This window comes from Amblyraja radiata, chromosome 4, assembly GCF_010909765.2.
Source record: "Amblyraja radiata isolate CabotCenter1 chromosome 4, sAmbRad1.1.pri, whole genome shotgun sequence".
Taxonomy (NCBI): domain Eukaryota; kingdom Metazoa; phylum Chordata; class Chondrichthyes; order Rajiformes; family Rajidae; genus Amblyraja; species Amblyraja radiata.
The window spans coordinates 28,241,367-28,259,630 of record NC_045959.1 but is presented as its reverse complement, the minus strand read 5'-3'; the positions used below and the strand labels follow the sequence as shown (position 1 = coordinate 28,259,630).

Below are 18,264 nucleotides of genomic sequence, written 5' to 3'. Positions count from 1 at the left end.
AAGGATAAAATAATTAGATCACGAAGGTTCATTGCTTGTACACATTTCATTAGTTTTCAGCTATCAACACATTTCAGGCTAAATTAATTTAGCAAAATTTCTAACATCTTGCATTGTGCTTTAAATATTCAGATTTTTCTGGTATAACAGGTATCTGTATAACATCAATGTCAGACGGAGAGACTAGTGAAATATTATTAATTTTAGCCCACTGCAATAAAGAATTGGCTGATGAGGGTGAAATAAATTCCTCTCAAGCTGCAAGCTCCTTTGCTCTATAAAAATTATGTGAGCAAAATTTAGCTGTGCAGTATCATAAATGATATTAACTTCTGTGTGGAAGAAATTTGTTTCACAGCATGCATTTGATTTGTATTTAAAGGCTGGCCAGTTAACGCACTGATTCAGTATGCAGCAGTGTGCTTTCTCTTTAAGGAACTTCTGTTCAAATTTTAAACGTTTCCTTGGTGCATCCTTCCCCTAATCTGGATGCGTGAAATATTGGTTTTAATCATTATCCCAACTATGGGACTATGAGGAAGGTAACACATTTAATTAAACATTGGTTCAATTGGAAAAAGCAAAGGATGGTACAGACTTTTATTATTTTTATGTGATTTGTGCTGTGAATTATGAGTCACTTTATGTCACATTAGTTATGAGAAGCAAGTAAATAAATTCTAAAGTGTATGTGTAAATAGTTGTATTTGTGAATCATTTGATTTGTATCAATGGTTTTATTTTGTTTAAATACAGAATAAATTATGTAATTATATTTGAAGTCTAACTGTTTATCTCTTTTTTGTTTCATGCTCTGCGGGGGATGATGCTGGTTATTATACTGCATCTTTTAAATCTTCACAATGCCATTTGGATACGTCATTACTCTATGAAACCCTGGATTAACAACAGCGGTAAGTATCTGAAACCAAGTTATTTTACCCAACAGTATGTGGAATTGTTTGGCTTCCTTGCCACTTTGTGTAAAATTAGAACGTTTGCCGGATATAAACTCAATTTAAGTTTTGGCTCTCCTACTCTTGAGATGGTGGTGGGTGTCAGTGAAATATTAATCGATTCTGCTGCAAAAACTAATTAGTATTATTATGTTACAGCAACAAAAGAATCTTGAAGGATATGTGGGGTTTGCAAACCTTCCCAATCAAGTGTACAGAAAGTCTGTGAAGAGAGGATTTGAATTCACATTGATGGTTGTGGGTAAGTGATTCAGAATGTATTGAATTTGGCTACTAATGTTTTTGTCAAGAAACTGGTGAAAGAGATGGTATTAGCATAGAGATGCTTTGTACAGGCCGTAATTTTGAACTGCAAACACTAGAATGTCTTAAGTTTATTTCCTCAACAAATTAATTTATCTGCTGTTAGATCAGATTACCTGAGACTAAGGGGAAAGAAGTCAGTTCTTCATGTGTGGTTGTCGACTGAGAGCAGGTTCATGATTGAGCCCTCAAGTAAAGTAGGCTTATCCTGTCAATTGAATAGTGCACACAGGAGCTGCATTTTGTGGTAGAAGGAGAAAAGGAGAAGAAAACCGAGGGAGAAGTTAGGAGATATATACAGTGCCCTCCATAATGTTCGGGACAAAGACCCATCATTTATTTATTTGCCTCTGTACTCCACAATTTTGAAATTTGTAATAGAAAAAAAAATCACGTGGTTAGTGCACATTGTAAGATTTTAATAAAGACCATTTTTATACATTTTGTCACCATGTAGAAATTGCGGCAGTGTTTATACATAGTCCCACAATTTCAGGGCACCATAATGTTTGAGACACAGCAATGTCATGTAAATGAAAGTAGTCATGTTTAGTATTTTGTTGCATATCCTTTGCATGCAATGACTGCTTGAAGTCTGCGATTCATGGACATCACCAGTTGCTGGGTGTCTTCTCTTGATTATTAGAAAGGCCTTGAGTATTAGAAAGGCGCTATATAAATCCCATCCATTATTATTATTATTATTATTATTATTATTATTCTCTGGTGATGCTCTGCCAGGCCTGCATTGCAGACATCTTTAGCAGAGGTCCACAAGACCTTTTTCCAGATCCATGGCTGCTCTTTTAAGTACCGTATTGCCCGGCAATGAAGACGCTAATTTACCTGCGTCTTGGAGGCCAAAGGATAGGTTGTTAGCCAAGAAAGATAGTCTTGGCTATCCCTCAGTACAGCAACATCAAGAACAACGTTGCTGTACTGAGGGATAGCCAAGTCTATCCCTCATTGCTGGCAGCTGATGGGAAGCGGCTGTAAAAGGAGAGGGCCGCCGGGGGGGGAGGGAGGGAGGGAGAAGAGTTTCTTTCACACCATGGGGAGTCTGGCCGGGTCAGCACGGGCAGGAGCATTGAGAAGGAGGGGGTCGATGATCATGCCAGCAACTCACTCACTGCTGCCGCGGCGCTCCGGGCACGGAGCCACCGCATTGTGGCCGGGGAGGGAAGTAGCTCGGGTGGCTGCGAGCGGCCGCCGGGACCGGACAGCGGAACCGGCCACCAACTCAGCGCCTTCTGCTGGCCCGCTCACCTCTGGCAATGCTCTCCGTCTGAACATCTATCTCCTGCTGGGTGATGCTACATGACTTGGGGAGACACGCTGCACACTGTGGAGAGACACGCTGTGAAAGGAACTCTTTCCACACCCCCCCCCCAGCGGCGCTCTCCTTTTACAGGTTAATATGCTCCTTTTCCGCTTCCCATCAGCTGCTAGCAACGTCGTTCTTGATGTTACTGTACTGAGGGAGAGCAAAGACTATCTTTCTTGGCTAACAACCTAACCTTTGGCCTCCAAGACGCAGGTAAATTTTCGTGCCTTATTTTTGGGTAAAAAATAGTGTCTTCATTGCCGGGCAGTACGGTACTTAAAAGAGCAACCATGATTCTGGAAAAAGATCTTGTGGACAGATGAGACAAAGATTAACTTATATCAGAGTGATGGCAAGAGCAAAGTATGAAGGAGAGAAGGAACTGCCCAAGATTAAAGCATACCACCTCATCTGTGAAACACGGTGGTGGGGGTGTTATGGCTTGGGCATGTATGGCTGCTTGAAGGTACTGGCTCACTTATCTTCATTGATGATTCAACTGCTGATGGTAGTAGCATCATGAATTCGGAAGTGTATAGCCACATCCTTTCTGCTCGTTTAAACAAATGCCTCAAAACTCATTGGCCAGCGGTTCATTCTACAGCAAGACAATGATCCCAAACATACTGCTAAAGCAACAAAGGAGTTTTCCAAAGCTAAAACATGGTCAATTCTTGAGTGGCCAAGTCAATCACCTGATCTGAACCCAATTGAGCATGCCTTTTATTTGCTGAAGAGAAAACTGAAGGGGACTAGTCCCCAAAACAAGCATAAGCTAAAGATGGCTGCAATACAGGCCTGGCAGAGCATCACCAGACAAGACACCTAGCAACTGGTGATGTCCATGAATCGCAGACTTCAAGCAGTCATTGCATGCAAAAGAGATGCAATAAAATACTAAACATGACTACTTTCATTTACATCACATTGCTGTGTCCCAAACATTATGGTGCCCCGAAATGGGGGGGGGGAGGTCTATGTATAAACACTGCTGTAATTTCTACATGGTGAAACCAAAATGTATAAAAATGGCCTTTATTAAAATCTGACAATGAGCACTTTAACCACGTGATTTTTTTCCTATTACAAATCTCAAATTGTGGAGTACAGAGGCAAATAAATAGCCTCTGTCTTGCCAACAGAATTTTGATAAGCCTCATGGTGTGGTTTCCATATCGCCACTTCAAAAGATAAAAATCATCTTAAATTTGCTGTTCTCCCATATTGTCTCAATAGTTTTTTTTGTAGTGCTTGGCATTATTTCTACTAACAAGGCATCTAGCTTCAAGAGGAAGGGAAAAAGTACAGAAACACATTGAATGGGACTATAAAAGTATAAAAAAACAAAATGATGGGAACACTTGGTTCTGATGAAGGATCTTGAACCTGAAACTTGTACAGACTTTATTTGACCTGCTGAGTTTTTCCAGCATTATCTTTGTAGATTTCCAGCATCTGCAGTGTGGATTTCCTATGAACAATGGTTTACATGGAGCACAAACTGTGGCAGAGATCAGTTGGGTGGCAGAAGCCCTGGTTTGAGCTCTATTATTTTTGGGTATATAACTTTGGGCATTATTGGACCATAAAGAACATCAGTGGTTGAAATTGATATTGTGGGCTATTGACAGTACTTTGAAAGTTAAGTGGAGCAGATAACCATAGTGGTGCACGATTTGAAAATGGGGGATTAGGCAGGCTGGCGTCATCACTGTTACATAAATGGTGTCTGTTCTGTTTGACATGTTTATCTTAATCTTTGAGATGGGATAATTAATTTATTATGTGGGAACTTGAGACATGGCAAACTAATTTGGTGGTTTGATATATTCATGTAAATGTAATGTATATGGTGGTTGCTAAGTTATTGATAATTGCCTGGAGTAACAGCATTGTGAGTGGAATCTTAATACATACGATGGCAATGTATTTGTTTATTGTCGCCTGTGCGAAGATATATCGGGGAGTGCAAAAGGGAAAATAAGAGTGCAGATTACATTTGATTAGACTATTTTGGGCTATTTGTATGTGTATATACATATCAAAATAGGTCATTAGTGATTGCAATTTATAGTTTGAATATGCTCTTTCACCTGTGAAGAGTCAGAATGTGGAACTTTTGACAATAATTGAGGTGAATAACGTTATTTAACAACAAGCCTTTTTCTTGAGATTGGCATTTAATATCCATCTAACTCTTTTAGGGGTGGTGTGGAGCTCTGACTTAGATCACTGCAGTTTGTGTAGGAAGGTTCCCCCACAGGGCTTTTAAGGCGGATATTACATTTGTTACACAGTACCAAGGGACAGTGCGTTTCCAACTCTGAATTATTTCAGATTTGACGCAGTCATATTTCTAAATTACACTTTGTCCTTGTCACTAGTGGCTCCGAGTGCTATTGAAGAAACCTTGCTGAATAATTGTGGCCCATCTTCTACATGGCATGGTATGATGAAAAAAATGTAGGCAATGAATAAATGTTTAAGGTGGCAGATGGGATTGCCAATCAAGAAGGAAGTTCTGCCATGTTGTTGGAGGTATATTGATCCAGACAGATGGAGAGCATTCTATCATACTGTGGGGGTTCATAGCAGTTTGTGGAAATGTTTAGAAGTTAATGATGAATCTCGCACCACAGGATGATCAACTTAGGATCTGCACTTAAACCTATATTATTTATAACTGTCTCTTGTCTATGTCATTCTTGAATGTTAATCTGAAGGAATTCTGCAGTAGCATTAGCAATGAATGTCATTGATCGATGGTTTGACATTTGTTGGAAAATGGTAATTGATTGGGACTTGTGAAACATGACTTAACATCTGTTAGCCTGTGCCTAGATGTTGCCCAGGATTTGCCATGCACGCATGCTCTTATTTTCTGAGATGTTGCAAATGGAATTAAATGTTATGCAAAAAGAAGGTACTTAGCCCATTGCCTCAGTGCCATCTCCCAGCGAACCAATCTCAATATATTTTTTTGTATGATGTAAATTTAAGCCAAAATTGGCTGATATAGTATTTGGTACAACTGCATGATCGTGTAGCTAAAACTCAACATGGAAACTAAGCAATGTGGAAATCAATGCTAATGTGAATAGTTCTATGCAAAGTGATTTTAGTTGAACATTCCATTTAGCTCAACTGACATTTTTGCAAATTTATGGGGAAGGGTGAGAAATTGCTTTTTAAAAAAGTTGCTTGAAATATTATTATGGTACACAAGGTTCTAGTTTATTTCTGGCCTCAGTGCTTTTGGGTGCATGACAATACTTGAGGTTAGTTTGTGACCTGAACTGGCCCCTGGATCGCTGCTGGATTTCCAGTTATGAAGGTGATGTGATCAGGCTGCAGCTATTTGACATGCAAAGTTCAAATTCTAGCAGCTTGCAGATGAGTTGGGTTTATTGTCACGTGTACCGAGCTACAGTGAAAAGCTTTTGTTGCATGCTAACAAGTCAATGGAGGGACAATACATGATTACAATCGACCATCCACAGTCCATCATTGTCGCCTATTTCCATCACTCCATAGATGCTGCCTCACCCGCTGAGTTTCTACAGCATTTTTGTCTACCTTCGATTTTCCAGCATTTGCAGTTCCTTCTTAAACATCCACAGATACTTGATGAAGGGAATAACGTGAATAACATTTAGAATAAGATAAAACCAGTAATGTCTGACCAAAGATAGCTCAAGGGTTTCCAATTAGTTAGGTATCAGTTCACCTCATCAACTTCACCACCAAATTTCATCCTGCACTCAAAATTACTTGCACCATCTCCGACACCTCCCTCCCCTTTCTTGATCTCACAGTCTCCATCACTAGAAATAGACTGTTGACTGGCGTCTATTACAAACCCACTGACTCCCACAACTTCCTCGACTACTTCTTCTCGCCCTGCTTCCTGCAGAGACTATCCCCTTTTCCCAATTCCCCCGTCTACACCGCATCTGCGCCCAAGATGAGTTGTTCCATAATAGAACATCCGAGGTGTCCTCATTCTTTAGTGAACGGGGGTTCCCCTCTCCCATCATAAATTAGGCCCTCATTCGTGTCTCCTCAGTACCCAGCGGCTCTGCCCTTGCTCCCCCTCCCACTTGGCGCGACAGAGTCCCCCTATCCTTACCTTCCACCCCATCAGCCGTTGCGTATAACACATAACCCTCCAAAATATCCGCCACCTCCAACGAGATCCCACCACTAGCCATATTTTCCCATCTCTACCCCTTTCTGCCTTCTGCAGAGACCGTTCCTTCTGCAACTCCCTGGTTAACTCATCCCTTCCCACTCCCTCCCCAGGAACCTTCCCCTGCAACCGCAGAAGATGCAACACCTGTTGCTATACCTCCTCCCTCAACTCTGTCCAGGGACCCCGACGGTCCTTTCAGGTTAGGCAGAGGTTCACTTGCACCTCTTCCAACCTCATCTACTGTATCCATTGTTCAAGTTGTGAACTCTGAGACAAAACTCAGACTGGGCGATCATTTCGCAGAACACCTTCGCTCAGATCGCGTGAACCAACCTGATCTCCCGGTTGCTGGACACTTTAATTCTCCTTCCCATTCCTACATGGACCTTTCAGTCCTCGGTCTCCTCCATTGTCAGAGTGAGGCTAAACTCAAATTGGAGGAACAGCATCTCATATTTTTGCTTGGGCAGCTTACAGCCCAGTGGTGTGAATATTGATTTATTTCACTTCAGGTAGCCCTGGCATTCCCCCTCTCTCTCTATCCTTCCCCCACCCAAGTCACACTAGCTTCTCATTTTCACCCTACAAACAGCTTACAATGGCCTTTTTCGTTTGTCATCATTACTTTTTTGCATATCTTTCATTCATTGTTCTTTATCTCTGCACATCACCTGTCTATATCTCTCGTTTCCCTTATCAGTGTTGTTGGGGACATGCCGAAGGTGCTTTGGTGTGCTCATCCTGGTATGTGATGGAAGTAGATGCAGATATTTATAAAATCTAAAGAGAGCAGCGCAGTGGTAGAGTTGCTGCCTTACAGCACCTGAGACCCGGGTTCGATCTTGACCTCGGGTGCTGTCTGTACGGAGTTTGTACATTCTCCCTGTCATCGCGTGGGTTTTCTCTGAGTGCACCAGTTTCCTCCTGCACACAAAGATGTACAGGTTTTCTAGGGTAATTGCATTTGGTAAAAATCTTGAATTGTTCCTAGTGTGTAGGATCGTACTGGGTGATCGCTGGTCGGCATGGACTCGGTGGGTTAAAGAGCCTGTTTCCATGCTGTACCTATAAAGTCTGAAAGTAAAGTCTAATTGAATTTTGGATTTTTCTCAGTCCAGGATACGAAAGCCATGATAGATGTGCTGCTGTAAGTTATGAAAGAATCAGGCAATGTTAATGGACTTTCCCCAGCAGAGAGTGAGGGACAACTTTGAAGCAACTCTAATTTAGACTTGAGCTGTTAAAGTAAAAGTATTGAGATTCGATAAATTGATGAATAAAGGAAGTGATTGTGTAGGGGATAAGAAAGCAGGCTGGGTAAGTATGTGGTCTGAGTGAATAGCAATTACAGTGAGTGTTGTTTGTCAATATCAGCAGCGTATTTGATGCACTTACAGCTAAGGTCAAAGGATAGATCTGGGAAAGACACTATAACTTTTTTGTTCTTGTTATTACATTCACCTTAATCGCCCAAAATTCCAGGTGTGCGAAGTCCAATTGTAAATTAGGTCTCGAGGTAAGAACTGCAGATGCTGGTTTACACCAGTGCTGGAGTAACTGAGGAATCTGGAAAACATGCAGAGGTGACATTTCAGGTTGGGACCCTTCTTCAGGCTAATAATGAGACTGTAAATTAGATCTAATCATGAACTGAAATCTTTCTATTATTGTCCATTTAACCGAGCACTTTTCTGGCCTCTAACGCTCAGCTGCGTATCTCATAACTAAAAGAAAATGTAACTTGGGTTTGAATAGGCTGTCAAAATCACTGGACTTGCAAAACTTGCTGAGCCATGTGAAACTGATTTGAATAGTTTTGTACAAAGGGAAACTTACCATACCCATGTGTGCGGCTGAGACCTCATTCCTGATTTTCAGATGTCCTCAGGATAGCCAAACACGTTCACTCAACACTGCCTTAAAGCAGCCAACCACATTCCAGGTGTAATATTTTAAAGGATGAATGAAAGTCAGAAAAATTAAATTCTATGTTGATACTTTTTTTCCTTTTTAAAGATTAAATCAAAATTTCAGGATTTGTAAACATTTAGGCAAGATCCACTGCTTAAGAGTGGACTGGGGTGGGAGATTGCAACCTTCACGTGGTCCACCCTGTTTCTACGAATGCAATCAGCCTGGCGTGCACAATCAAATAAGATCAAATAGAACAAGTTGTCCTACAACTTTAGGCTGTGCACGCCATACGCAAGAAGAAGAAGAAGAAGAAGAGTGGACTTTACCTAAAGTGGAGTGGATCCGTGGCAGCACAGTGGTGCAGCAGTAGAGTTGCTGCTTTACAGTGTCAGAGAGCCGGGTTTGAAAGCTATGGATGCTGACTGTACGGAGTTTGTATGTTCTCCCTGTGACTGTATGGGTTTTCTCCTGGTGCTCGGGTTTCCTCCCACATTCCAAAGACATGCAGGTTTGTAGGTTAATCGACATATGTAAATTATCCCTAGTGTACAGGATAGAACTAATATATGTGGTCGGTGTGTACTTGTCGAGCTGAAGGGCCTGTTTCCACACTATCTCTGAACTAAACTAAAGAGATATGGAGGTGTAGGAAAGAACTACAGATGCTGGTTTAAATCGAAGGTAGACACAAAATGCTGGAGTAACTAAGCGGGACAGACAGCATCTCTGGAGAGAAGAAATGGGTGATGTTTTGGGTCAGGACCCAAGACTCCAGCATTTTGTGTCTACCTAAAGAGATATGGACATATATTGGCAGAGTCCGGAGGGATATAGACCTTGTGCAGCAGATGTGGAGTTTATTTTGGCATCATGGTTAGCAGAGATATAGTGGGACAAAGGGCCTGTTGCTGTGCTGTACTGTTATGCAAGCCAATAATTTCACTGTGCCTTGCCACTTGTGACAATAAAGTATTCCATTCCATACTGTTTTGTTTTATATCACTTATATTGATTTAAAGAAATTCACATTCAATAAGAATCTGAATTCACTTGTGATATTATCTTTTCTCCGGTGCAATAATATAATTTTCTTGGCACTGATTTCTGCTTTCTGGGTGGAGAAACTTCCTGCATTTTTAGATTGTAAAATGTCACATTTCAGATGTTAAATAACTTAAATGAAGCAAAACAACAAGGAATATTTCCTGTTTGAACAATAGATGCTAAATGGTTCTTGTGTGGATTATGGATTCATTCACAGGTTCATCGTGAGAGGCTGTTTATGATTTGAGTGGCTCTGTTTTTAGTTGTGCATTAATAATTGTGACTGCTGAAGTGCTTCTTAGTGGCCTTCCTCGTACCTATTCGATGAATATTATGAGCTAGAAGGACAAAGTGATTACCTATGATATGTATCATTCCAGCTGAGAAAAAGCAAAATGTTTTCTACCCATAGGAGAAATAAAGGAGTGGGTCATACAGTTCATTGATCTTTGCCTACCATTTTATCGGGTCGTACATGATCTGGATTTAATTTGTTCCATTTTCCTTAATAATCAGAAATAGTAGACATAGTATTTCACGTTGACCTACTTTGCATGGGTAAGATATGATCTTTTTGGAAAGTGAGTTCCAGGTTTCCAATAAATTGAGGGGAAAAAGTGCTCCCTGGTTTCTAACTCCTTTTTAATGTAATAGAAGAAGACCTTCAGATTCATGTGGAGGAAGGAACTGCAGATGCTGGTTTACCCTGAAGATAGAGACAAAATGCTGGAGTTGCTCAACGGGACAGGCAGCATCTCTGGAGAGAAGGAATGGGTGACATGTCAGGTTGAGGCCCTTCTTCAGACTGAAGAATGGTCTCGATCCGAAACGTCAACCGTTTCTTTTCTCCAGAGGTATTGCCTGTCCCAGCATATTCATGCTGGCTTGCACAAGAGGAATCCCATTATTTCACTTCCTTTGTTTATTATGCAATTTATTCTCACTTAAACATATTGGTGAGCTCCCCTTTGTAAGACTGAGAAGACTTATTAGGATTAAGGAAGTGTTTGTCATGGCATGATACTGGCAAAGAGACTAATTAGTGCAACATAGATGCAATATCATTTTAGTGTGAAATTGGACAATAGAACAGACTTACTCCATCCTACACCCCCTCGTCCAATCTCTCCCGATCTATGTCCAAGATACATCACACACCCTTCGTCCCTTTAATGACCGGCTTTCTGATCCCCCCCCACTCCCTCATCTTTACTATGGACGTTCAATCACTCTACACCTCCATCCCTCACAAGGAAGGCCTTAAAGCCCTCCGTTTCTTCCACGACCACAGAACTAGCCAATTTCCCTCTACCAACACCCTCTTGTGCCGCGGAGCTTGTCCTCACCCGTAACAATTTCTCCTATGACTTCCCACTTCCTCCAAACCAAAGGCATAGCAATGGGCACTCGCATGAGCCCCAGCTATGCCTGCTTCTTTGTAGGGTACGTTGAACAATCCCTGTTCCAAGCATACACTGGCCCTATTCACAAACTCCATCTCCGTAACAGTGACAACTTCATCAGGGCTACCTCATGCACTCGTGCAGAACTCATGGACTTCATTAACTTCACCACCAATTTCCAGCCTGCACTCAAATTCACTTGGACCATCTCCGACACCTCCCTCCCCTTCTTTAATCTCACCGTCTCCATCACAGGAGATAAATTATCGACTGAGGCCCATTACAAACCCACTGACTCCGCCAATTATATTCCCTCCTCCGCCAGCCAGCAGGAAGGTGCTGGGCTGAGCAGTGCAGGTGCTTCAGACGGCGGAAGGTGGTCTCCATCCTCCTCCCGGCCTCGGCGTGCGGGGGGGTTTGTTTTGAAAGCTGAGTGGCACGCAACAGCCGCTATGAGGGCGGGCGAGGTGCAGGAGGATGTGGAGCCGCTGCTGCTGCTGTGCGGGCCCGTCATTCGCTCTGATCCTCCGTCACCCTGCACTACAGGCGTCGCCGACCCGAAATGTCACTTATTCTTTTTCTCCAGAGATGCTGCCTGACCCGCTGAGTTGCTCCAGTTTTTTGTGTGTATCTTCGGTATAAACCACTATCTGCAGTGTCAAGCCGGGCTTTTAGGTTGCCCGTCGGGACTTTAGGTGGCCATTGGCACCCGGGCAACTGTTAATTTCGAGCCCTGCTTATACATCGGTGAGACCAAACGTAGACCGGGCGATCGTTTTGCTGAAGTCCTTTGCTCAGTCCGCCTGGACCTACCAGATCTTCCGGTTTCCAAACACTTTAATTCCCCGTCCCATTCCTGCACTGACCTTTCTGTCCTAGGCCTCCTCCATTGTTGGAGTGAGGCTAAACACAAATTGGTGAAACTGCATCTCGTATTTCGCTTGGGCAGCTTGCAACCCAGTGATATTATGATTGATTTCTCCAATTTCAAGTAAACCCTCCGTTCCCTCACTCTCCATCCCTTCCCCACCCAAGTTGCACTTGCTTTTCATTCTCGCTTAGCAAACGGATAACAATGGCCTGTTTACTTTATCATCATTACATTTTTGCATATCTTTCATTCATTTGTTCTATACCTCTCTACTTCACCATCTATCTCTCTCATTTCCCTTTTCCCTGACTCTCGTCTGAAGAAGGGTCTCGACCCGAAATGTAAGCAATTGCTTCTCTCCAGAGATGCTGCTAGTCCTGCCGAGTTACGCCAGCATTTTGTGTCTATCTTTTGCCTACTGAGGAATTTGAGTTATGTGAATTACATTAAAATGGAATAAGAAAAGAAAAGGTTGAAACTGTACAGGAGAGTCCGTGCAGTGTGAAAAAGTTAATATTTCAGTTCCCGAGAAACGGAAGAGGTTCGAGCAGTTTAAAGATGCAGACAAAGAATCGGGCTGGCGGAGTAGAGAAAACAGGATTAGAGAAAACAAGAAATCAAGAAATAGAGGAATTGAATAACTGTTTTGCATCATTCTTCACAGTGGAAGACACCAGCAGTGTGCCTGCAATCCTAGAGAGTCAGGCGGTGGAAGTTAGTGGAGTGGCGATTTACTAAGGATAAGGTGCTAGGAAAACTGAATGGTCTGAGGGTGGATGTCACCAATGCTAGCATGGACTGCACCCCACGGTGGCCTCAGAAATCGTGGAGGCATTAGTTGTGATATTTCAAGAATCACTAAAGTTAGGAGTGGTTCCTGAAGATTGGAAAATTACAAATATCACCCTGCTGTACAAGAAGGGAGCAAAGCAGAAGAGTGGAAAACTATAGGCCGGTTAACCTGACTTTGGTGGTTGGTAAGATTTTAAAGTCAATTATAACGTAGTACTTAGAAGTTCACAGTAAAATAGTGTAATAAACCAGCATGGTTTTGTGACGGGTAGATCCTGCCTGACGAATCCTCTGGAGTTCTTTGAGGAAGTTGATAGCAGGGACCGACAGAGGGGAGGTTGTAGATGTTGTTTACCTAGATTTTCAGAAGGCTTTCGAAAAGGTGCCGCACGTCAGGCTGCTAGGGAGATGAGAGCCCATCGTACTTCTCTATATTAATGATTTGGATAATGGGATTGAAAGCTTTGTGGCCCAGTTTGCAGATGATGCTAAGATAGGTGGAGGGGCAGGCAATGTAGAGGAAGCAGGGCTCGGATTCAGCCGCGGGACTTACCCGGCGGAAGCCTGGATCGCCTCAGCGCAGAGGGAGAACAAGGAGGGAAGAGACAAGGACTTTAAGACTTTTGCCTTCCATCACAGTGAGGAGGTGCCTGGTGGACTCACTGTGGTGGATGTTAAATCTGTGTGTGTTGTGTGTTTTTGTTATTTTATTCTATGTTATGACTGCAAGGCACGAAGTTTCGTTCAGACTGAAAGGTCTGAATGACAATAAAGGATATTTGACTTGACTTGACTTGATTAACCCAGGAAGGATGGCATGTGAAGATTTGAAAGATGAATGCTGTTCCTGAAGTTAACCTTGTGCTGCACTGACACAGCCAAGCTTGGAGTAAAATGGAGAATTAAAGTGAGATGACTGGAGAGTAAATGAACCTTAACGGAGTAAACTGAGCTGATCTGTTCTAATAATCTTGAGAGAAATTTTCATAGGGTGTTGTAGAAAGGGCTACTGGTAGCAAACTTTGTTAACTTCTCAGTATATGGCTGTACAATTAGATAAAAGTTATCTCAAACTAATCCTGCACACTTTTTGTTTCCATGTACATTTAATGTGCAGGATTGGTTTAAGATCATCTCAGGTTGGCATCGTTAATCTGGACTGAAGAGGTAGAGGGGAGGGAATGGGGCAAGATGAGGAGAGAGATGGTTGATTGTCATATAGAGCCAGGTGGGGGAGCGAATGGTCGAAAGGAATGGGAAGCTGCAAAGGGAATGTGGAGACAACAAAAGGCTAAAGTAATATGGGGCTCGTGTGTATTATCTGCAAACTGCAATGTAGTTATTGTCAAGGCTATTTCAGCAGCACCTCCAAGGCCTGTGCCGTCTAGCATTAAAAAATGAAGGACAATAGGGAACTTTGCCATCTACCATATTTTCTTGACTTGGAAATATGTTAATTCCCTCATTGCCACGGGGTCAAATGCTGGACCTGCGTCCATTAGCAAATAGAATTGTCTGCTCTGCCATTCAGAAAGAGAGAGGTTGATCATGTGTTTCTAGATCACCTTTACATCTGAATCTCATTTCTATGATTTGCTATAGTATTCAAAAATCAAAAAATCTCGAGTACAATTGAAGTAAATAGAACAGGTAGTACTAGTACTGTGTGGATTCTGTGCCACCAAAACAATACTTGACTCGTGCTACGGTAGTTTTCTGGGAATTTCTGGGGGGAAAGATATTGTGGAAGGCTGAGTTGTCTTGATGAAACATAATTAAGCTTAATGATCTGAATGAATATTACCTGGGGATATTCATGATACGCACTTAACTTAAAGCAAAAGACTGGAGGTGCTTGAAATCTGAAATAAAGTAGAAACATAGAAAATAGAGCAGGAGTAGGCTGTTTGGCCCTTCGAGCCAGCACCGCCATTCAATATGATCATGGCTGATCATCCAAAATCAGTATCCCGTTCTGGCTTTTTCCCCATATCTTTTGATTCCCTTAGCCCTAAGAGCCAAATCTAACTCTCTTGAAAACATCCAGTGAATTAGCCTCCTCTGCCTTCTGTGGCAGAGAATTCCGCAAATTCACAACTCTCTGGGTGAAAAAGTTTTTCCTCGTCTCAGTCCTAAATGACCTTCCCCATATTTTTAAACTGTCACCCCTGGTTCTGGACTCCCCCAACATCGGGAACATTTTTCCTGCATCTACCCAGTCCAATCCTCTAAGAATTTTATATGTTTCTATGCTGAAAATGCTGCAAACACACAAAGCGCTATCAAGTCAAAACCTTTTTGCTTTGTGCTTGATCCTCTGTGCTTCTGAACCCTCCTGTCTCATCATGCACTATTAAAGTGCATAGTAGCCGGGCTTTGTGGTTTCCTTTGCTGTGTTAAATTTCCTTTAAAGGAAATATGCAGAGTTAATCGTCATCCAATTAAGCCTGTCTTACTTAGGTTGAAGACCTGTTGATAGTGGAAAGATTAGGCTTCATATTAAGCCATTTCATGTACTCATTGTATGCTCTTTTTAAGAAGTGATTTTGATTAGCCTTTTTATTAGCATCCTGTTCAATTTTTATTTAGTAGGAAGATTGAAGGTTTTTATTACAACAAAGTTTTGTTTTCTGCAGTAGCTTTCATGTGGTCATTTGAGGCGCTTGGAAGATGGGAATAAAATGGCATACCCACTGAGGAATATTCAGGGACTTGGAAAAGGCAGTGAATTGTACCAAGGATATCAAGAGGCTGGAGATGGGAGCTGGAACTTTATTAACCTTCATCAGAGGCTGTTAGATACATGCAGCTCTTTAACTAAATCCAAACCCAGATCTACTGAAATAGAAAATTAAACTTGGAACTTTGCTTGAAACTTTGGCAATTTGTTTTTCAAGTCCCTGTTGTTACAGCTTACAATTTTATCTCGGTAAAGACATTTTAGTTTGTTATAATTTAGATCAGCAAAATATATTGTAAATTAAAAAAAATAACGTTTATTTTCATTATGTAAAAATAAAATTAGGAAAGGGTGAGGCGGATAAGCTTAGTCTTTTACAGCAAATGGGAGATTTGTGGGCAAGGTGTTGTAAAGGGCCTGTCCCACTTATGCGACCTTTACAGGCGACTGCCGGCACCCGTGACAGTTCGCCGAAATTTTCAACATGTTGAAAAATCAGCGGCGACCAGAAAGACGCTACGACTCTTTGGAGACCTCTCACGACTGTAGGAGACCTCCCACGACCATACAGCCTGTATGGTTGTGATAGGTCTCCTATGGTCGTGAGAGGTCTCCAGAGTCTTTCTGGTCGCCGCTGAATTTTCAACATGTTGAAAATTTCGGCGACCCATCACAGGTGCCAGCAGTCGCCTGTAAAGGTCGCGAAAGTGGGACAGGCCCTTAACTAGCAATTTCAATTCACAATATTTCAGTTCTAGGCATTAATGTTGGGTTTCAAATAATTTTAAAGAGCTATTAAGCATTCCGTTTCCGTAACATCTTTTATAGGACACTTGCATCTGAGCAATGTTCAATGTGAAAATAATTTGTCTCCTTTTATTCTGAAATTCTGCTCATTTAGCATTTTAGCAGTGAGACAACTAAATATATAATAGCATAACTTTCATTTGTGGTGACTTCTGCAAGTGATGCACATTTCATAATGTATCTCACCAGTTGCAGGTTATGTAGGTTATCCACCAAAAAATACTGCAAAATATTTTCATCCAGCTTTGGCTGTTTTTCAGATCAATCTGTTACCTTTTAGATGACATTTGCTTGGCTGTCAAATTAAAACCTAACTCATCGTGGCCACACCTAACGTGACCAGAGTCCAAGAGCATCAGATTTTTTTTCTTTGTGTCTCAAATTTGGTGGATTGGCTAGATAGCCATGGACGACAATAACATTTGATTGCACTGTGGCATCTTCTCCAGTTAAAACTCATGAAAACCTTTGTTTTTTAATTTTTTGAATGTTACTTCATGGTTCTGTGTGGTTAAGAAGAATGGTATATTTTTAATGATTTTTGTCCAGCTGTATGAAGAAATTGTGTAAGGATTGGTTAATTTTTCCTTTGGCGAAGTCATTGCAGTGATATTAGCACAATGCAAAATAATTATGCTGTAAGCTGATTTGTGCAGGGACCAGGTAGACACAAAATGCTGAAAGTAACTCAGCGGGTGAGGCAGCATCTCTGGTGAAAAGGAATGTGCGATGTTTCGGGTCGAGACCCTTCTTCAGACCACATGGTAAAAGCTGTGCTGAGTTACGTCACTATTTGTAGAACTAAAACAGAAATCACTGAAATCAAGTATTTGCACTGGTTTCAAATAGAATTTTGGCAAGAAGATTGTTGTCTTGAGGCCTTTCATTTTATTGTTTATTTCAATGTTTGAGCATCATTGTCAATTTTTTGTCTTTATTTCCACTTTTTGCTCTGTGAATTCGAATTTGAATCCATATATAAATAATTTGAAAGCCTCATGATCTTAAAATGAGTGTAACTCTTGAAAATTATCCTTTTTTTAATGTAGCTTTCAAGTGCTTTGAACTATTTTTCCGTTCTGTTATTGATATTCTCAGTTGGCAGGAAGTTAAACCAATCCCCATCTAAGCTGCCTCGTGAGGTTATAGACAATGAGGAGGGGGGGGGGGGGATCAAGGAGGGAATCAATTGTGGGTATGACCCTGTAATAATATATTAGTTTGGTAAATGTGCATTGTTTCTCATTCTTCTATCAATACATCGTATAGCATGTCTGTGCTGATGAATTATACCAGCACCAACTGCCTATTTCACTGAATTCTGTATGCACTTCATCGGTGACTTGGTTTGTTGTAATGTATCTTCTGCAGATGGGCACCTATGACACGTTTCCTGATTGTTGAATAAGTACAAGCCACAGCATTGCAATGTGACAGGAAATTGGGCTTTGGTTTACAAAGCATATTTGAAGACATAACTTGAAGTGTAACCTATTCTGATGAAACAAGAAAACAGAAGCTGGCATTTAAAAAAAAATGGTTCCATTATAACCATATAACAATTACAGCACGGAAACAGGCCAACTCGGCCCTTCTAGTCCGTGCCGAACACTTATTCTCCCCTAGTCCCATCTACCTGCACTCAGACCATAACCCTCCATTCCTTTCCAGTCCATAATGTATTTAATGTCCATTTAATGTCCATTATGTATTTAAAAAAATATTTATTATGCTGTGGATATTGTTTTCGTGCCCAGCTGTCTGTAGTTCCAGCCATTTAACATAGAACACAAAAAAGTACAGCACAGGAAGGTTCTTAGGCCCACAATGTCTGTGCCGAACATGATGCGAAGATAAACTAATCTAATTTGTCTATACATGATCCATACCCAGCATATCCATGTGCCTATCTACAAGCAAAATCCCACTATCACATCTGCCGCCACCACCACCCATA

At 41.5% G+C, this 18,264-nt stretch overlaps 1 protein-coding gene across 2 annotated transcripts in view; it reads left to right on the top strand.

Annotated features, from left to right (window-relative positions):
* Nucleotides 1-18,264, top strand: part of septin7 (septin 7) — a 122,652-nt gene that overhangs the window by 13,803 nt on the left and 90,585 nt on the right. For both annotated transcript variants that reach the window (XM_033019140.1, XM_033019139.1), the window contains exon 3: nt 1,116-1,218. In XM_033019140.1, coding sequence (XP_032875031.1) covers nt 1,116-1,218 — 103 coding nt within the window. The remainder of the gene's footprint in view (nt 1-1,115; nt 1,219-18,264) is intronic.